The sequence below is a fragment of the Ambystoma mexicanum genome, chromosome 11, assembly GCF_040938575.1.
Source record: "Ambystoma mexicanum isolate Mex_15411 chromosome 11, UKY_AmexF1_1, whole genome shotgun sequence".
In the NCBI taxonomy this organism is placed as follows: domain Eukaryota; kingdom Metazoa; phylum Chordata; class Amphibia; order Caudata; family Ambystomatidae; genus Ambystoma; species Ambystoma mexicanum.
The window spans coordinates 1,360,367,517-1,360,389,441 of record NC_090934.1 but is presented as its reverse complement, the minus strand read 5'-3'; the positions used below and the strand labels follow the sequence as shown (position 1 = coordinate 1,360,389,441).

Sequence of the window (21,925 nt, the reverse complement as noted above, 5' to 3'; positions counted from 1 at the left end):
TCTGACCTGGAGGGCGAAAAGGCACCCGCTCGCAGAACTCGTAGTTTGCCGGTCGGGAAATAACGGTACCGGCAACCTTACCGATACTGTTGTTTCCAGACTGGCAACCTCGTAATGACCCCCTTATTCGCGCCATGAAACACTTGTGTATAGGCGCGCTATAAATGTCATATATCATATCATATCTTTGTGTCTGAAACAGGCTCTGGCCGTATACTAGGGTTACTGCAGGCACATCCATTTTCTTATCTCAATATTATAGAAATCGATGATTTTAGGTGTTCAATACTGTAGTGGAGAGCAAAGTAAACATCCAAGGGTGAGTCAGGTCCTCCTGTTTTCATGCTTGACGCTGAATCAAGCAATGCAAATTCTTACCAGCGGCAAACATTGAATCGTTTTAGTAACAATTCTTCCATTGCAAACTCAAAGAAAGGACGCATTTGTATTCTTTACATTCTGTCTCCTTCTCTGGACATTATTTTTTCCTGATTGGTGCGTGGAGTGGACGTGTGTATTCCTGATATGACATCTATGTGCGAACACCTGTAATAGTTAGCTCCACAAGGTCCTGTAAACGACAGAGGTCGATAGCGTCGCCTCGTCAAGCATCTATGCTATATGCTTTTCTTAATCAATGATCACAAGGCCAGCTGGTCTGTGCTCTTCAAGCATTGCTCATGTTAGGTTAGGATGGGAAAATAAATTCGGCCCATCCTCGAAACACCCGAATTTTCACTGTATTTAGGTGATTCTGGTTCGGCAGAACTTTTAAGGGATTCGGGTGACCGATTCGGGTTGTGCTTATAACAATTCATGCTATTGAAATATTGCTGTAAATGTTGGGGTTGAGGAGATCAGGCCTTTTGCTGCCAGCTGGCGTTCAAAGCAAACAAAGTATGAAGTTAATGTGATAGTTCAGATGTTAATCACCTTTCCTGCCAGCAATGCTCAAAGGAAACACAGTGGCTAAATAATGAATGGCAGGCGCCTGGCTATTGTTTTAGTATAGAAACCAAATTAACTCTTTGTTATTAGCTGACAAAATTCTAATCTTTTTAAAAAAAACACTTAGGGCAAAATTCACGAAAAGTAAATTAAAAAAATGCACACAGTCTGCATTACTTTGAGACTGTGCAGGTTGCCTTATTCAGAAAGGTGGCCTGCACATTTCTAGATGGATTTGTGCAGCACAAGTGGTGTGCTCTTCAGCCCCCTCGCATACAGTAATGGAAGCATGTATGGTACTCTCTGAAACCAGAGGCCAAACGTAGATATATGGTATGTGTTTGTTGTTCTGTGAACCAAGCTCATTTATTTATTCATTTAATTGTTTTTTTTATAACACGCCTAACACCATACTTGATTTTGGTTTCTAAACACGGATCCCGGATTCGAACTTCTGTTGCTCTGCATGGTCTTGCTTCAAAGACCAGGGCGTTGCCCCTGTACTATCTTCCGTTCACAACATTGCAGTGCTACCTGACTAAATGGTATTCCTATAACGAGCGTCAGAGTCTACATCATGAAGGCTTGACATGTGACAGACTTTGCCTCAGCCCTACTAGCCATTCCTAGGTCAATGGCCTGCATCCATAGACTATCCCTAATATTAAATAAATAACCTCAGTATTCCTCACGGAAGCAAACTCAGCCAGATTCAACTTTGTGCTTCAATCACTCTACATCAGGCTTGAAGGTTTTTCTTTCAGGAATTCCCTATATTATAAACCTCAATAACACACAATGAGCCTGATTTACTAAATGTTTTTCAACAGCATCTTCCCAATGAAAATGCTTTTGTAAATTGGTCCCAATGTGTCATTCTCTGAATGATGGAAAGCAAACCCAGACATGTCCGATATGTGACTGACTCTACTGGTCACGCATGCAATCTTTCAATTCCCTACTTCAACTTTCCTAATTTTATCAACATCAGCAGGATGAAAGGTTGAGTTCTTCTCATCAAGATTCAAACCTTGGACCTTCAAGACCATTACAGTAGGTGCATTAATATACTGAGATGTCTAACTCCAGAGTTCATTGTGCTATCCTACTTGAATAACAGCACTCACAGATGTATAAGACTGAATTTCCTCTTGCCATCCCCCCAACCAGACTAACCCGTCTCCTTCCGTTCCCTAACCTTTCGCTCTCCCTGAAACCTTTTCAGTTATTTTGTGTATTTTTTTTTCACCGCAAATCAGCACGACCCCGCCAAAACTTCTCCTTAATTTCCTTAAAGCTGTATGGCTCTTAAAGGAGATTTGGGCACATTAGGCTGGAAGAAAAATCTGCGGGTACCAGAAGCTCAATAGGAGATTCACAGGAGCCCACTGGTCGCTTTTGAGAAAGTTGGCCCAGACTTAATCCTAATTAGTACCCGGCAACACAAATCCACGGGATACACTTGTTGTGGATTGGCTCGTTTCCGAGCCATACCACAGTGTAATCCCATGGACGCACTTATATGCATTGCACGCCGGCTGTCGACGTCTTTTTCTTTTTTTTTCAGGCGATCATGGAAAGGGAGAAGGGACCACACGTAGTCCCTTCTCCAAGGTGGGCATTTTTTGTGATCACTTTGTTTTTCAATGTAAGTAAATGGCCGCCATGGAAAAGGAGAAGAGACTACACGTACTCCCTTCTCCCCTTCCATGACGGCCATTTTCTTTGTTTACTATGGCTGACACGGAAACAGAAAACGGATTATGATTTCTGTCTGAGGCAGGCATTTTTTCTGTAACTTTTTGTAACTTTTTTTTTTCAGCTGTGAAACGCAAACGCACCCGGGGAAAAAAACATTAGTACCCCTGTCTAACGGACTGGGGTACTCATGGCAATAGGTCCCTCGACGACGGGCCATTACCGCCCACGGTAATACCCCCAGGGCCATTGTTAATGCCTTGGCTATGCTCGGGACTGTAACTATGGGCCCTGGGGGCATTACCTTGGCCGGTATCGGGGCTTATTGCCTCAGTGCCGAGAGGACTTGGGGATTTGTTCATTGGGGGATAAGGTAGGGCGCACATTGATACTGTATGAAGACTCTGCACTAACTGAAGTTTTAAAAGTAAGAATCTGGAGCTTGCACCGGAAACTGGAATTCAGCAGATTTAATGACAGAGACTTCTGAATGTGCCTTATTCTTACAGAATCCCATTAATGCACACTTATGCAAAACACCAACATTGCCCCCAAACAGCAGCAGGCCGCACGAGAAGGTATGGAACAGGCAGTAGGACTGAGAATTGGATGAACGGGGTATGCATTGGCAAAGCCAGGCTTCTGAATGCCGGAATTGGGCAGGTCCGGATTTGTCCACGGATTCAAATGATTGGTAGTCAGGTGCGGTGCAGAATTTGTTCAAAAGAATTGTATGCATGTGGGTGAATTCCTGAAAATGGATTCTGACCGTTTCTCGCTTTGGTGTAAGGGCATGTCCCTCCCGGCAGCACCACATTGCTTCTCATAAGCCATTTCTGTGCAGGAGACGTTCAACTCTCCTGGAAGGCACAGAGGTCATTGCAAGTGAATTGATTTCTTTAAAATAAATTCCACATTTTAAGGGTCAGTTGGTGGAGAAACATCAGCCGGCATGATGTGTTCATCACGGTGTGTGGTGTTGGTGATCAAGCAGATTGACACCTGTCATGGTATAACGGTGGACCAGATAATATATAAGTTAACATTATGAACTACAATCAACATTTTCCTACTTAGATCTTTCTTCTCAAAAGGGATGATTTTCTGAATCAAATTTTTAGAGCATGTTTCTGCACACAAAGAAGAAAGTTAGTACAAAGTGTGTCTACTTTTAAGGCATCTTCAGGTGCACTTTTTAAAATTACCTCCTTGAGGACATATAGAGATGCCTACTCTTCCCATAATTATACTGAAGGTGTAATGATAATCGAATCTGTCAATTCACACAATGATAATAGCTGAGCAGGATGTCTAAATTGGGTGGTGTGCTGGTGCTAATGGTTTTAACATAACAGTAAGCAAGAATGATGAGCGGAAGGCAATTTCATAAGTTTTAAAGATATTTCCTGGGAAAAGGTTTTTGCAAAAGTAGATACTTCAAGCGAACGGCAAAGAATGGAGTCGAGGTCAATCATGTCAGTATGCGTTGAATTGATGGTGAGTTTGTCGTCTATATACAGTAATCTCGCAGTTCCCCTGCGAACAGATGTGTATAGGACGTTGACTGCAGTCTTTTGTCCAGCGAGGGCAAGCTCTGCTATGGCAAATACTAATGGTCAATATTCCCCAGAGCTTCTGTTTCCCTAAGGTTTCTTTAATGTAATTCATTTAATTCACCAAAAAGGGAATTGGCCCAAAATGTGCTTTGCTGGCAAAGTGTGTGAACCAACCACTTTTTGCAAAAACTGTGCATCGTTACAAAAAATGACTTTTGGACAAAAATGCACTGATTCAACAAAAACAAACCAAATAAAAAATAATTCTCAAAAATGAATATATATTCCAAAAAGAATTGATTCTCAATTCATCAATAGAAATCTATCAGAAAAAACTTGCAGATATTCTACCCGATTCGCTATTCACAAAGAGAAAACAAACAGTTGCCCAGTCCTAACCATAATATAATCTTAGCTACATGTGGCATAGACCCACGTGTACATTAGAATGGTGCGTGGATCTATCCTGCGAAATATTTATTGGGAGATTATGAACTGGTTCCCTTAAAAGTTATAAGTGGTATGGATTCCTTTTCAAGATACTTAAGAAACACGTTTCTGGATTTGCTGTCGGTACTCTTGTTCAGAGGATAATTGCCTAGCATTTCGGTGCTGGACTGCTCCAGTGGAGGACAAAGACTGATATGTTTTGGATATTTCTCCTCTATGAAAGAGATAGTGCCACGTTCGATCTTGCAAGCGGTTAACTCAGGTGAGCCTTCCATGATGGAGCACTTCAGGCGAGGGTTCCCTGCACCAGGGTCGGGTTCCTGCTGCATTGGTTCTTGCAAGCGGGGGTTAACTCAGGTGAGCCTTCCATGATGGAGCACTACAGGCGAGGGTTCCTTGCACCAGGTCGGGATCCTGCTGTATTGGTTCTTGCAAGCGGGGGTTAACTCACGTGAGCCTTCCATGATGGAGTACTTCAGGCGAGGGTTCCTTGCACCAAGGTCGGGATCCTGCTGCATTGGTTCTTGCAAGCGGGGGTTAACTCAGGTGAGCCTTCCATGATGGAGTACTTCAGGCGAGGGTTCCCTGCACCAGGGTCGGGATCCTGCTGCATTGGTTCTTGCAAGCGGGCGTTAACTCAGGTGAGCCTTCCATGATGGAGTACTTCAGGCGAGGGTTCCCTGCACCAGGGTCGGGATCCTGCTGCATTGGTTCTTGCAAGCGGGGGTTAACTCAGGTGAGCCTTCCATGATGGAGCACTACAGGCGAGGGTTCCCTGCACCAGGGTCGGGATCCTGCTGCATTGGTTCTTGCAAGCGGGGGTTATCTCAGATGAGCCTTCCATGATGGAGCACTTCAGGAGAGGGTTCCCTGCACCAGGGGTTCTTGCAAGCGGGGGTTAACTCAGGTGAGCCTTCCATGATGGAGCCCTTCAGGCGAAGGTTCCCTGCACCAGGGTCGGGATCCTGCTGCATTGGTTCTTGCAAGCTGGGGGTTAACTCAGGTGAGCCTTCCATGATGGAGCACTTCAGGAGAGGGTTCCCTGCACCAGGGGTTCTTGCAAGCGGGGGTTAACTCAGGTGAGCCTTCCATGATGGAGCCCTTCAGGCGAAGGTTCCCTGCACCAGGGTCGGGATCCTGCTGCATTGGTTCTTGCAAGCGGGGGTTAACTAAGGTGAGCCTTCCATGATGGAGCACTACAGGCGAGGGTTCCTTGCACCAGGGTCGGGATCCTGCTGCATTGGTTCTTGCAAGCGGGGGTTAACTCACGTGAGCCTTCCATGATGGAGTACTTCAGGCGAGGGTTCCCTGCACCAGGGGTTCTTGCAAGCGGGGGTTAACTCAGGTGAGCCTTCCATGATGGAGCCCTTCAGGCGAAGGTTCCCTGCACCAGGGTCGGGATCCTGCTGCATTGGTTCTTGCAAGCGGGGGTTAACTAAGGTGAGCCTTCCATGATGGAGCACTACAGGCGAGGGTTCCCTGCACCAGGGTCGGGATCCTGCTGCATTGGTTCTTGCAAGCGGGGGTTAACTCAGGTGAGCCTTCCATGATGGAGCACTACAGGCGAGGGTTCCCTGCACCAGGGTCGGGATCCTGCTGCATTGGTTCTTGCAAGCGGGGGTTAACTCAGGTGAGCCTTCCATGATGGAGCACTACAGGCGAGGGTTCCTTGCACCAGGGTCGGGATCCTGCTGCATTGGTTCTTGCAAGCCGGGGTTAACTCAGCAGGTCGGGATCCTGCTGCATTGTTTCTTGCAAGCAGGGGTTAACTCAGGTGAGCCTTCCATGATGGAGCACTTCAGGCAAGGGTTCCATGTGTTTCTACTGAACATTTTTGTTTACATGTTTTCTACTGCACATTTTTTACTGTTTTATTTCTCACAATCTCATCTCCCACCCTCTCTTCATCTCATACAGTCACACCCAAACCACACCCCTGTATTTTGCGGAATAAATGCAGCAGGAAAATGTTCAGTAAAAAACATCTGCAGTGACAATTCTGGGGTAAAAACACTCGATACCCAGAAGACTCCTCTTGAACGGTATCCGGTAATATTACCCCCATATATGTGGTCGCCATACATATGTGCACCGGGAAAATGCTGTGGTGACTTTATATATGGTGACCATATATATGGGGTCAAGGGGAGCAGGGGTTACAGGGGTGTCCCCTTAAAAAAATAAAAAAAGGCTTTGGGGGAAGCGGGGCGGCATTTTTGTCAGAAGACATTTTTGCAGGGACATTATCACATGGAACCTCTTCAAGCACCCTCTTCATTGACCAGCAGGCACTCTGGGCCGGATTTTCAGAACGCTTTTCAATGCGGAGGTTCCATTGAAAAACACTTCTGTAAATCGGGCACTCCCTGGCCTGATTTACAAAGCATTGTTTCAATGGGATTTGCCCATTGAAAAACGCTTTGTGAATTAGGTAGATGTTTACTGGCCCATCCAAAGCCTGCATAGCCTCCCACCTGCTCTTCTCTACCTGGGAGCATGTTGTATTCCCTAAATTTAGTGGCTGTGCTTTGCTGCGCAGGTCCGATCAGAGCTTTTGATGCATTCCTGAAATCAAACCTCAACTCTCAAACATCATTTCACGAGAACCCATGAATGATTACGAAAAGCATTAATGTGCGCCACTGTAATTAGCCCCGGCTGTGGGATCCAGCAAACACAGGCACCCTCTGTTTGATGAATTGTGACGGGTTCTTCAGTCGGCAATTTGTCAAACATGCAAGCAGTTAATCCGTTGGGGTGATGGCGGTACCCAATTCTGCACATTTATTAGATGTTCGCGGGTTTCCTATAATAGCAGGCAGCGCAAAGTTACCCAAGTGCATATTTTTTGCACTACGGCCCCTTTTGCCTTAGTGCGTATACCATGAAAAATTGCACATGTCATGGTGCACATGTTTTCTGATATGGCCCCATAGTTAAGGTGCAACCTTTCACTTCAACCGGTGCAAAGATTCTGTAATCTGGCCCCAGAAATCACTTTGCTCTGGGGACCTTGTAGTAGGTTGAAAACAAGCTGGCAAACCTTTATCAATTGCAGGGTTGACCTCAAGGTGGGAATCCCATCAAATGGGTTATTAATCATCAGTAATCATCATCCGTAACATGTAAAAGTGTAAACATTATCCAAAGGGTCTATCATAACATTAGAAAACAAACAATGGGCTTCATTACACGGATGGCGGAGAACCATGGCACTATTAGCGCCATGGTTCATGCCGGTAAAATACTGGCACCGCCTTGGCGGAAAGGGGAATTACCGCCCCATTCCAAGGTTGGCGGGGCGGTAATTCCCCCTTCCACCATTGTCCTTCCCCATTCCCATTTTTGCCCCATAGGGCTCAATGGGAATGGGGAAGGCGCTAATTACGGTACCGCAAATTGCGGTACCGTAATTAGCTCCCTGGGTCCCTTTGCGGGTTGGTTTTTAACGCCTGCAAAAAGCAGGTGTTAAATCCCCCAACCTGCAAAGGGACCTCGTAGTAAGGCGGTAAGGTTTTACCGGTACCGGTATTTTACCGGTACCGGTAAATCCTTACCGCCATCCGTGTAATGAGGCCCAATGTCCACAAGTTGTGCATTGTACAGGCTTCAATGTCCAGAAGTGTCCGATGCATTTCAGACTGTTGTCCTTCTTCAGGCCTCTTCCGCCTGTTGAACCTTCTTTGGCGGCCTCACACATAATCAGAATCGCAGCACAATATTGTGACAAACTACACTGGCTGTGATCTGTTGCGTAACTAAATGATCCTTATTTCAGGGCAGCGTGTGTTAAACTGATCCCCTCAGAGAGCCTATATAGTTAGCTCAGTGCACCCGCTCTATCTGGAAGGCTACCAAGGCTGTCCTTGTGCCATTATTCTAAGAAACTGGCACAGGGAGGAATCCATGTCACGAGAGAATTGATATTATGATTTTTACTGATGGTTTTTTCTCCACCAAGATGCACAAGAATACTTCTCTTATTTTTCAATTAGAATTCATCTCACGCGTCGAGAAGACCTATTCCAGGGATCCAGAAAATAACCGCGGGCCCTTTCATCTAATCTCTGCCTAATTCTATGTGCTAAATGTGTAGTCGCTCAGCCCACCACCAACATTCTATGCAGCCATAATGGTCTCTGTTGATCATTTCTGAAAGTTGTCCAGTCTCATCTCTTCCTAAACTTCAAACAACTGCACAAATATTTGAAACATTTAGGAAGCCTCGTACGCCTCTATGGTCTTCCTAAGAAAGCCGCCTTGGTTAGAGGGCCCAGTGACTATTCTAGAAGAGCTTATGCAACTCTTTGGGTACGGCACAAATAATCACATCTTCATGCCATCCATAGGCTAATGGGTAGACAAAGCTCCTACGCCCAATAAGAGCACCTGTCAACTACCTATTGTGCAAGTCAAGTTATGTGGATGGATGTTCTAACATCGGCCCACTTTCAACATAACAACATGGGCCTTCACTCAAGTAAATGTAGTCCCTTGCATCCGCTTTACTGAATCCATCATAAATTATTTTCAGACAAGAGATCTGAGGAATCCATTAATTTATTCCTCGGAGTAATCCAGAATGGGCAGAGCATTGCAGGAAGAGACCTTCCAAACTCTCAAGACCACTCCCCGAGAAATGCCCCTAATTACTAGACAGGGGCTCAATATTGACTTGCTCCCTCAAATCTAAGTTTCCAGGAATCATCGACATTTGCTTAACATATATGGATCCACTCACTATCCCATTCCGATAGTTGTAAAACTTTGTGTACTACAAACCCTGAAGACCCCCTCTTCTTTTTTGATTTTTTTGGATTTTCTATTCAAATGCAACCCCCCCCCCCAATTACAGTAAGCGGAAACTCTGAATACAAGGCCTCTGGAATCTGCAATTCGCATATACATGGAGGTGACACTCTATTTAGTGTTGATAGATACGAGTTACTGTCTGTACGATCACACCAAGGAGGATGCATAGAAGGACCTGGCCTCAATGTATCCATATCTTCCTACCAAACTGAATCTCAATGGTGAGGCCTACTGTTGTGGATGCGACCCCGGGGCTTCCCGCTCCCATCCATGAGCTTGCCCTCCTGTAACTAACTGTGGTTTTCTAGGCACAGTGGCACCACTGCATCAGACTTAGACCCAGATATAAGGGGGAACTTTAGTTGAGATACTCATCTGTGACCAGGCTTCTTGCCAGATGCCTTCTAGTGCAGCTCTGACTACTAGAAGGTACTAAGCGTATGACAGGTCCTCGTGGACTGTGTAGGCAATCCTGAATTTCTGACTACATGGTGCCCGATGCAAGAAGGCAGTTTCCCGTTCCCAGGTGTATACTGGTCCAATCGAACATGATTGGGTGCTTCACACTAATATATAGTGTACCAAATCAAAATGATGGCATGCTGTTTTGGGTCAGGGTTTGAATGATTATCATGTAGTCCATATATAAAAGCATAGGTTAATAACCTGCCTACTGTGTCATGGACCTCTCTGTAAACCTCCTGTTTTGGAGTTAATCCGCACTCCAGTGCCCACATTACAGACTTTCGGCCCTTTTGCAACTCAGCCAAAAATGTCCCTGCTGCAAAACTTCATAGGAAGAACATGTATTTTTCTTGGGCCATGTTTGCATCAGTGCTCGGGGCATTTTTTGCAACAGTGCTAATACTGTGTGAAATTGCACTTGCATTGGGTCACTTTTCTGTAATGAAGCAACATGGGCTGTCCTTCCACATTTCTGCACATCCCACATCTTGGAGCCTATCACTTAGTCCTGTTACCTCTTTTGGGTTATGGTGTCCTTACATTTGGATTTCTAATCACAAAAGGTAAACAAAGAGAAAATACAAAGAAAGAAGGACAAATAAAAAAGAAAAACTATTTTCTCAGTTGTATAAAACAGCATGTCAGATTTATGTTATTTTTTAAGGTTATTCATATTTACCTTCCTCTTTATGGAAATATTTTTAAAACATGTTTCCACATAGATCAGTATTTCATCAATCAGCAATCTTAGTCATTCTTTTATATTTCTTTGATTTCTTGAAAACACGCATTTAGTTAAATGAGAATCTATAGTACAATTCAGTTTACCAATCATAAGTCATGCTACTTATCCAAAATATTACTTTTGCTTCATTTATAATTACATATCTATGCATCGTTTGGTCTCTGAATGAGCATTACCTTTCTAAGCAAGAAGACAAGAGAATATATATGCCCAAAAGCAAATCCTTGTATCATTTATCGGAAGGATCAGGAAGATTGGGCCCCCGTTTGCACCAGCGAAACTGGTCTTGCCTCATACAAATGATCATGAAGCCCAGAAGCAGCGAGCTGACCGCACGGTATTGGCATGGACAACCTTTTCTAAACCTGTGTAGCGTGTGTGTAGGAGAGCTTCAACCAAAAGGAGAAGTGTTGCCCAAGAGAGCAGTGGAATGTGTGGTAAGCAGTAAGAGGAGAATGTGATTAGAAGGCCAAAGCTGGGGGGTGGGCTACTTTTGGATCGGGTGGGATTGCTTTTCAGTTTGTTCGGTTCAGGCAATTCACAGCTCACTTTAAATGCATTGTAACTTTTGGAGGTTTTCCTTATGAAAATTCAAGACATTCTTGAAAAAATGTGGGGGGAGGCTGATTTTTTTATTTTACTCTTAATCCGTGGTGTAAAAGGTTATATTGTTGCACAACAGTCCCTCATTGATTCAATGCATATAATTCAAGCATAAAGAAAACTAGGTGTGCAGTGAACCATTATGTTTTCGAACAAACAAATTCCGTCGTCATAGGGAATTCCTCAATCTTTTCCTCGAATCCACTCCTCTTTGTCTGTACATACTCTGGGAGCTGTTTTATGATAGTGACCCAAACATGTCCAGGAATAGTTGTGCGTTTGTTGTGTTATGCCAAGAGTCTTTTATACTGCACACATATGCTGGAGACGAATCTGCTGCTTATCAGTTTTGTTGGTTTTCCATACTATAATTTTTCCATAGGTGGCCATGTACTTAATATCTCTTCCTGGATTGCCTTGAACTGTGGGATTCCTACTTTTGACTCATCTCTCCGAAAGCAATCTTGAGTGGCGCAGCTGGTGGAGGTCTTTATATAGCCTTAGTGCCATCACTAGAAGGGGTCAACGGTGAAGTCTTAATGATGCCAAAAGATAATAGTCTATCATTTCAAACACCGCGTTTCGACATCCTTATAGCAATGACGCTCTTCTACACATCAGCGTGTGAATCGACAAAAGAGCAAGTGCAGTCCAAGGACACATGAGCAGCTTGTTCCTTGTTATTTAAAATATTTCAGCAATATGAGATTGAACTTTCTTATTGTAGGTAATGTTGTATTATTGTATTCTGTCCATGTAACTAAATTTTAAATTTGTAAAATGCATTTTGATGAAGACACTACTGGTGGGCAGTATATGCCAAATGTCTGGAAGCCCCTCCACCGAAAACGAACATGGCCAAATAACCCGTTGTATGTGTAGGTTTCCACTACTGGTGGGAGCAGTGAAGGAAACATGAGCACAGCCAAAAAGGAAGCATGGAGGTTTCATCAAGCTCTCACGTCATATCAGTAAACACGACTGAAGACATAAACATGACAAGTATTACTGTTTCGGGAGAACAAGGTGTAACAGATAAAGCCGATAGAGAGGAATACTTACAGGAGATAGGGAATTATTGAATATCCTCCAGACACAAATCTTACAAATATAGAAGAAAAGCAAAGTGTAAAATTAATCCGTTTTTAGAGAGGTGAAGAGGGCTACGGTGGATAAACGACATGGTACATGATGATGAAACAAGTTTCCATATTATTTCTTGCATATTACAGATGAATAATAGAGATTAAAATGTGTTTGTCCTGTAGGATTTACTTAATGCTATTGTGAGTTGTTGCATTGTTACTGATGTTGATGGCTGTGCTTTATTTTGCGATTGAAGCTTATTTTTCCTTGTGTCCCATCCATGCAGGGGACCAGTGTAGAGCAGCAAGTGACTGAATCTAGCGTGGGCGACAGGAACACGACGGCAGGCTTCAGTACTCAAGGTAATCGTGACCCTTCTAGTTATTGATGTGAACATGATATGGCTCTTTGACCTCTACTAGGATAGGTCTTCTTCATCAACTTCCTCCTGCTGAGTAGTAGCAGTCTTGCTCAAGGTGTTGCATGTGCCTGATCGTCTCTTGTGACTGCACTTCGGTTGTTCTTTGCCACTGTATCCCGATTTCTCATTAGCAGAAAATGAAGAAAATATTTTGAAGAAAATTCTTATGCTGATATTTTTCTAAGGAAAATGAATTACGAAGACATTTCTAAACAAATACATAAAAAAAGACAATTCATCCAGGCATTTCAAATAATACGTTACCTCATTCATACTTTGTTGGTGATGGTGTTGCCATAATAATATTGCTACTAGTACTATTACTACTACTAAATCTACTAATAATAATCATGAAAATAATAATAATGATTGTAATAATAATATGAATACACATGGATAAAATTAAGAACAATAATAGTGGAAACGATTAGTTTTATTAGTAGTATTATTGTTATTAATAATAATAATAATAATAATAATAATAATAATAATAATAATAATAATAATAAATAATGAATATTACTGGCCCTGAATAAATAAATAAATAAATAACGCAGGCTTATGGATGTTTTAACATGATTGTGGAGTTTAGCATTTTAAAAGTAAATAATAATTAGAAAAATAATGTATTAAAGCAAAAAAGCTCAAATTTAAAGAGAACAAAAATAAACAAATATTTTCTCTATTCTGGATTCTGACATTATGGACACTTCATAATAGCCCGTGCAAAGTTCAATGATACAAATCTCATAGTGGACTCTTCGTGATTTGCTCTTAAAAAACATATATCTTCAAAAACGTGTAAGAAGTTGAATTCCTCCACCACGACTCTATCGTCCCATTAACAATCTTAAGTCCCTTGAAACGGCACTGATCGGTCTTAGGCTGAGAAACAATGCACTTGTTAAAGACGTGTTCACATATATGGACATCTTGGGGTGGGATGCCCGGATGTTTGCTTCCAATGATGCACGCGATGCTTGGTTAGTTTTCAATCCTGTGTAGTTTGATATCATTGGATGATGTCTAATTGTAGGATATTGTATGTGTTAGATAGCCAAGCCTCCAACTGTTCATTAAACCAGCTGCCTTTTGAGAAAAGGATCATCAGAGGTCAAAGGATTACGGAAGACTGAACAGAGTCAGATTTCTGTACCTGTAGGTTTACTGTACAAACCCTGGGAGAAAAACCCACTCCACAGAAAGACCTCTCAAAACAACAGTGCACAAGGTCAGAGTGGAATATTAATATGTGAACAGGCCCCCCCCTCTTCTGCGTCTAGTCACTCTCGTCATGGCGATATGACCCAAGGAGGCAATGCGCCGCCTCGTGCTCATGATTATCTTGATGAACCCTGACTCGTGTTTCTGCAACACTTTAGTAGGGTAGGTGTATTCACACTCCACCAGAATACAGACTCAGGTGACTTCCCTCTCTCTCCAACTCTCTCTCTCTCTCTCCTGCTCTTTTGATCTATTTCTCTCTTTTTCTCACCCTATCTCTTTCCATCCTCTATCCCTCGGTCTTTTGTTCTCCCTCACTCACACTCTCTCTTACTCACATTTTCTTTCTTTCCTTCTTTGTTTCTTCTTTTGTTCTTTTTCTCTCTCCTACTCTTTCCTGGTCTCTCTTTCTTAGTTTCTTTCTTGATCTCTCTATTTCTTGCTCTCTCTTTTCTTTCTCTGTTTTTCTGTGCCTGTGCCCAGATCAACAAGACAAATCCCCTTTTCTAGCCCATGTACTCTGACAGCACAGGCCCCACTGATCTTGCCATCTGCCTCTTAGTACCCACCCTAGTCTTCTCCCCTTTTGACTTGTCCAGTGCTGTTTGCCTGATTTGTACCCCTCCATCAACTTTCTCTCCCGGCCCCAGAACAAGTCGGGTCCAAGCCCCTTCTCCCACTTAGTAAAATGAGTTGTGCCTCCCTCTATGTCCAATCTCTCCTTCATATCTGACTACACTCTCTCTCTCAAAACTGGATGCACAACTGTCCCAACACTGCAATTAGGGGTGGCAATAGACACCGGAGGCAGCACCGATGCATGATATTTAAAGATGTTAGAATAATTGATGTATATTATGTTCCTGCGTTATTTATCCATGTTATTAAACATATTCCGTCTAGCTTATTAATTAGTATGTTGTACTCCTAATTGAAATTCTCAAATGGGTTATACATGAATAAATTGAATGCCAAACTATCCGTAATGCACTTATTTTAATAGTAACAAACAGGAAGTAGTCTACAATGGCTACACATTTACATTTATTGCAGCACAGCTAGTTGTTTTTCATTCATACAGCACACTCGTGTATGGGTTTTTAAACCACAGTCTTGTTTTATAAGTAATGCATGAACTGTCATTGTTTCACTCTCCGTGTAATGTATTGTGCTGATACATATTTAAAGTAGTAGTGGGAAATGCATTAAAACATCAAATTACATATGTTGTTTAGCAGCACATTTATTTGAGGCAGAGAGATATTGAAGATATTATGTAAATCAGATGGGAGGTTCCATTTGCTAATGCTTTATAGTGTGTTGCATTAAATGTTGACTATGTGCTGGAGCATTAAACTGATATGTGTGTGTGCGCGCATGCACGGGTGCGCGCAAGTTCAAAGTTGGCAGGACAGCCCCCCCGATTCCTCTCTCCCCTGACAAAGGCTACCCTGAGAGATTAACCCACCCTTATATGCATGTGTGCATTTCAAGGGAAATCCCCATGGCTTTGTTGGATGCAGGCAGCATGGTGGAAGTGTGGTGTGGCTACCATCTCCTCCTAGCTCGTTGTGGGGGTTAGACTGTGTTTGTCACTTTCTTTAAATTGAGTATTGTTATTTACTGCTCCGTTTGTAGGTGGAGGGTTGGATCGACGGAGTCGGAGATCCGTCCAGCAGCGGTGTTGTAAGCTCCACCCCAGAATCAGTTGAGGGGACAGTATGTGTCTTTGAGGAGTCTTCTCGCACCACACTAGAAGTTTAGGCTTTTGAGCAGCTAAGGCCGGTCATTCATTATGTCTACCAGATGGCAATGGAGCGTGTTCATTTTGGTGAAGAATGAGGGAAGATCACAGGGTTTGGATTAGAGTTTAGAACTTGCTTGCGTTCGGTTTGGAATGGCCAACAAACATCATTGTGACCATACTAAATACTATTGCAGACACCCGGGAGTAAATTGTGCATAGTTTTACCATCACATTGTAGAATTCAAGAATCAGCCTTGACAATTTTGCAGATAAAGGAAAATGAATATTACACACAAAGAAATTGGTTTGCAGAAATGGAGAAACCTCTTTTGGATTACGACAAATGGGTTTAACCAAATAAATGTGTAGCCTGTACCCTTCCACATTGGAAAGGACTCTTGGTTTTATTTGGTAGACTATTAACATGGATTCATACGGAATTGCCCCTCTTTTTCCCTCAGGAATTCACACCATTTTGCAGCATCAAAATCGCCCGCCGGGCAGAGATAGTGAAGGGTGTGAGTCGGAGCGGATAGTGGAAGGTGGATTCAGTGTTGAAAAGATATAATTAGTGTCTTATATTTAATTTGCAAATATCCTACAGACTTTTTTCTTACAAATGTCAAGGTGTGCATCAGTGGTCCAGCATTGCAATTCCCGGCTTTCCCTTGCACACTGTTTTGCCCCTTTGTCGGTTTCGGCCCACTCAAGAGGAAGGGGGCAAGAAGCATGATGCCACGGCGTGGCGGGTGCAAAGGGAATACCTGCATCCTTGGCAAAGGCCTCCTAGAGGCCTACTCTGGCCCTCCTTGAACTTTTGCCCAAGCATACCTACTTTTGCGTGTGCTTCTTTGCCACTAGCACTCCCAGCACTTGAATTCTTCTGTGAGAGCAGGCCATGCTAGCCTGGTGGAAAGCTATTTTGGGCAGCCACTGGGCAGTACTGGGAGGGGTTAGGGGCAGGCGAACATGGTCGCAGGCTTCCTATTGGAGGACTGTAAGTTGCAGTGCATTGCTGAAGACTGTAACCAGTGGACCCATATGCAGACAAGAGAAAAACACAAACCTGGGTGTAACACATACATTTCCCCCGAGGTAGTACACGAGAAAATTGGGTGAGTGTTGGCAATACAAGGCTGTGCAATTTTATTGCAGAAATGATGGTCATACCAAACATAATCCTAATTATAGTAACTATGCTGTACTTTTGGGCACCAGGTCCTGAGGTTGCCCCCTCTGGCCTGTGCCACCTTCCTTGTCCTACGACAGTGTGGCCACTGTACGGTGTCCTGTGTTCTTTCTCTTTCTTCTCTGCATTTTTCTAGGGTGGGAGGGTTCTGGGAAAAAGAAGAGAGAGACTCTGCGTGTGCAGTGTACTCTTTTACTTGGGTCCCCGTGCAGGGTCCCAAACTGATTTCTGCCTTTCTGCTGAAAACACAACTCCTTATATTGGACCCAGGGGCTGGCCCTGGGACTTTGTTGTGCCTGTGTGGGGGGGCTGTATTGCCAGCCCCCCGGCCGGCTGGTGGGGCGGCATTCCCACACTGGGGTGCTTTGCTCTGGTGGTCCCTGCCTACTTCCTACCTCAGGTGCTTAGCACCTCTTTGGGAGGAAGGGCAAGGTGTTGTTTCCACCTTGTACTTCATTCTTTCCTGTTTGGCCTGGCGTCAGTGAGACTGCCCTGGGGGGGGGCATGAAACGAGCGACATGGGGAGAGTAGGAGCAGCCCCGTGGTGGTGTTCCTGTGCTCGGGCTGCCCCCGCCCTCTCCCCGACCTGTCAGCCATGGGGCACAGGTTAGCGGCCCCCGCCTGGTACCCTTGCGGCGCTGGCTGGAATGTGAAGTGTCGCTTGTGATTGGTTGCCTCGGATGAATGCATGCTGTGGTCTCAGTTGTATGATTATCCTACCTGTCATAGCATATACAGCCATTTACCTGCTTTGACCAATTAAAAGCAGGTGAGTGGTGGCCGCGTTTTTAGGGTTGGTATCTGGTGGCCATGCCCTAGGACTTTAGTTAGGTTGAAAGAGCGATGGCACATGTGCGTGGCGTGTCCTTACGCCCATCCTGTCCGTATGCTCTTTCATTGTCATGAGGTTGCTGTTTCTATGTTTATAAATGCTGGTTTTTGGGCAGCTGGAACTGGGCTTTTGTATCACCCGTACAGACTGCAGCATGCAGTAGCAGCGTTACTTGCACCACACCAGGGCAATCCACAGGCCATATTGCGCGCGAGCCAGTAATACAGACAGGAAAGTTAAGCGCTTGCATCCGAGAACTCTGCGAAACCTACCCATTCGCGGGTTCTGGACTCATCAGGACCCTTCATTAATCGAGCCTCAGTCCGATAAACTCAGTCCATTGAATTGGGTAACACATATATATTTAATGAAACCACTGAGAAGCCCGTAGTATCTGCATGAAGCGCTTTATAAAGTCATGATATTATTAATACCACCCAGGTTGCTGGGGCCTTCAGTTGAGAATAAAAAGACTCAAGTCTGCTCAGGCACATGTTCGCTAGGGGACCCTGGTGATTCGGGCCTTGATCAGTCAAAATGTTGAAAATCACTGCTTCCAGCAGAGGCATGATATTGAGTTGTAAGACCAGGATAAAGGGTTGCAGCGAGGACACATGGCATGTGGGCCAGCCACTGCCGACATCAGCCTAGGCTAGCAACCCTGCTGGCAGCGACTGAGGTGCCACCATCAGCTATCCATTGGCAAGAGGCCTGGCCCCGGTCCCTCCGTCACCCAGCAGTCCCCAAACCCCTACAGCAAGATATACCCTACATGCCACTTCTAGGACCTTAGAATCACCTAGGATTTGCCCAAGCCCTTATTTTTTTTTTATAATTGTATTTACTTTAGGCATTTATTGAAAGTGAACCTAACTTCGAGGGCACTGCACAACAATGGGTTAATAGGAGTATAAGTAGAGGGGGCAAAGGTTACAGCAGGGCTGTGCTGTTGCATCACAGTTATGCACCAGGCCCAGTATTTAGGTATGAGTTGGGCTTGGCCAGCACGCGTGCAAGAAGTTGCCTCCAATGCATGAAGAAAGGGCTCATGGAAGAGGGGGGTCTTGAGCTTACCTGGATTGCATGAGGTTTGGCGCGAGTCTAATGTTGACAGATATGAGGTTCCATGAGTGGTTGCAGTCCGAATCTGCAGCCAAAAAAGTGTGTTTTGCATGTATGCTGCAGATGTCTTCACACTTTATATGACATAGTGTTACTTTGTCCCTGTTTTGCAGTGTCCGTTGACAGCACATCATTCCTACTCTCCGAAAGCGTGGATATCCCGGACCGTACCTGCTCTTCCGAAGATCTCTGTTCCCTGGAGGTTCAGGGATCACTGCGTTCTGCAGACTTTTCTCCCTACAGCACCATCCGTACAGCCATCACCGACAGCAGCTGCACGAGCCTGGAGCACAGCGTGCAGTGTGGGCTCCACAGAACTAATTCCCAGTGTTCACCGGATGGTGAGGACGGAGTGTCGGGTAGGGTCTCGGCGGAGAGATCCCAAGGACAAGACTATGATAACTACACGCACCCCAGGTCCCCAGATTGTTCGTCGGACCATTTCAGTGCCCCAGAGAAAGAGTCCCAGAGTTCTGTGCGGGAAAGCCGAGTGTCTCCATCTTTGAAACCCATGAAAGTCTGCTGTAGTGTCTGCGGCCAATCTCCGTCCCAATGTCAGCCATCTCCCACTAGCGTGCCTGCAAACACTTCAACGTACACCAGCTGCCGCGAGATTGCTCTCAAGAGAAAGCACACGAGAAAGTACAGACTTGCTAATATAGTCCGGTCTACAAGTGATCCGGTTTCATGTTCCTCCACCACAGAAGGTAAAAATGATCAATCAACAAATTTACTGCAGAGTGACATTTTAGCGAGTTAAGTGTGGTGCTGGAGTTGCACTTCCCAAGTAGAGAAACATATGAATAACTTGATTCTTGCGGCAAATTAATTTGTATCCCTCGCTGTAAAGTGAGTCTGCTTTATGTTTCACCAATACCTTGTGCATAGCACTGATCATAAAATAGGATACCTGCAATTGCTGAATTCAAGCATCACACAACGTAATGCCATTTGCAAATTTGCATTCCATAATGGTGATTTACTTCATTCACAGCATGTTTTGGGTCACAAGCAGGGACGTCATTTAGGGGTCGCCAGAGGTAGCAACTGCGACCTCTGAGGTCTCCCTTGCGACCTTTAAAAAAAACCGAAAAAAAAAACCCTCTTTTGTAATGCAAGCTCCTGGGCTCTGGCCAGCACCATGTGGCTCTTTACTTCTGGAGTGGCTGGCTTTCTTGTTCAGGCTACTTAAAAAAAGAAGAAAAATAAGAACAGGAGGGCCTCAAGTCTAACACTTTCAGCAGTGACCCTAAAGAAGAAAGAATAGGAATACCAAATAATGTGTCTTTCTGGAATTCTATCCAATAATTGCTCGACTCATTAAAGGCTTATTTCAGGCACACTTGAGGGGGTGAGTCACTAATTTAGTCTGTTCTTAAATGCCTCAACTCAGCCTTTCATCCTTCTGAGGTCGATAAATGAGTACCAACACAGGTCGGGTGATATTGGGTGTATATTTTTTCTATATAAAGCGCTTAAGCGTAAGTGATACATAATAACACCTTGTTATCATTTGGTCATGGACGTCTGCTTGCATTCACAGTAATTTGGTAATATGGGCCTATACACACTGATCTTAATGATATATGGCGATCCATTCTTGTATGAAATGTACATCACATTATAGTGATATCGTAACCATATTTTTCTTGGTGTACACTGCTATGTGATGCCACTTTTTGTTTTGTCAACAGGTGAAAGTCGTGTTCCATCTCTTCCCGCGATATGTCTTCGGGGTGGGGTCAAATGACATAAATTCCTGTGATGTCATCAGGGGCCAAGGGTCATGTGATGTCACTTCCGCTACCCCTGGCATTTTGGTGAAATGACGTCCCTGGTCACAAGTCCTTCCTCTGGTGTTATATATGTATTAAGTGTTACCAGTGTTCACGGACAGCACTGGTTTTAAAAGGGTATGTCTGCAGTATGTGGATGAAGGAACTGCATTATGTGGAATATTTTTCTTTCTCTTTCCTATAGATCTTCTTTCTAAACCTCATTTAGGAGACTAACTACAAGCTCATTCTACTTGAAGATACCTCCTTTCATGGCTTGATTTACTTTATTTTAAACCTGAAGACTTATCTTCTTGCAGTAAAACACCTTATTCTAATTATTGTGTCACCGTCTTCTGGATCGATGGTACTTGGTCGAACTAATCTGGTCGAATCCCATTTTGCCCATTTGTTTTACTGATTTTATTTTTTTACCGCAAAATGTTGGGGGGATCCCCAGACCCACACCTCACCTACCCCTATACCTCCTTTCTATATAACTAACCGCAACCCACTATCTAACTTTTTGCAGTAAAATAAAGAGCTAACAAATATTTAAGTAAAATGGGATTCAATCAAATTGGTGTATCCACCATCATCTTGTAGATAGTCACTTGAATTAAGTAGAGCCCAGAGTCGGCCTCATATCATTTCACAGGGCTTTAGAGATATCAAAGGCTTTTATCTGTGCTCCAAGAGCACTCCACTAGTCATGGCATAGTATAACGAAACATTTAACATAAAATACACATTTATTGCATTTTCTTCAGTCACAACTAGAATAGTGATCCTAATTCATAAGCAAGGGAATAACATGGAGAGAGATGGCATTGTAACTGATTCTGCTTATATTCTGAGAATAATTGTGTTGAGTTAGCAACATTATAAATATAGCAGTGATGGGAGTGAGGGAAGATGGGGTGGACGACATCAGGCAGAATCAATAACTAGCCGCACATTGAGTCACATCAGAATAAAAGTGGGGAAAAACATGAACCCTTAATGCATTGAATTCTCAGACCTATGGGTGCTACTGCACAGTCAATCTTACTGCTACTGCACAGTCAATCTTACTGCTAGTGCACAGTCAATCTTACTTCTACTGCACAGTCAATCTTACTGCTAGTGCACAGTCAATCTTACTGCTACTGCACAGTCAATCTTACTGCTAGTGCACAGTCAATCTTACTGCTAGTGCACAGTCAATCTTACTGCTACTGCACAGTCAATCTTACTGCTAGTGCACAGTCAA

At 44.0% G+C, this 21,925-nt stretch overlaps 1 protein-coding gene across 1 annotated transcript in view; it reads left to right on the top strand.

The window, feature by feature from the left end:
- ENTREP2 (endosomal transmembrane epsin interactor 2) overlaps nucleotides 1–21,925 on the top strand; it is a 1,566,028-nt gene that overhangs the window by 1,448,859 nt on the left and 95,244 nt on the right. The window contains exons 8-9 of the mRNA XM_069624928.1: nucleotides 12,650–12,725; nucleotides 19,012–19,605. Of these exons, the coding sequence (XP_069481029.1) occupies nucleotides 12,650–12,725; nucleotides 19,012–19,605 (670 nt within the window). The remainder of the gene's footprint in view (nucleotides 1–12,649; nucleotides 12,726–19,011; nucleotides 19,606–21,925) is intronic.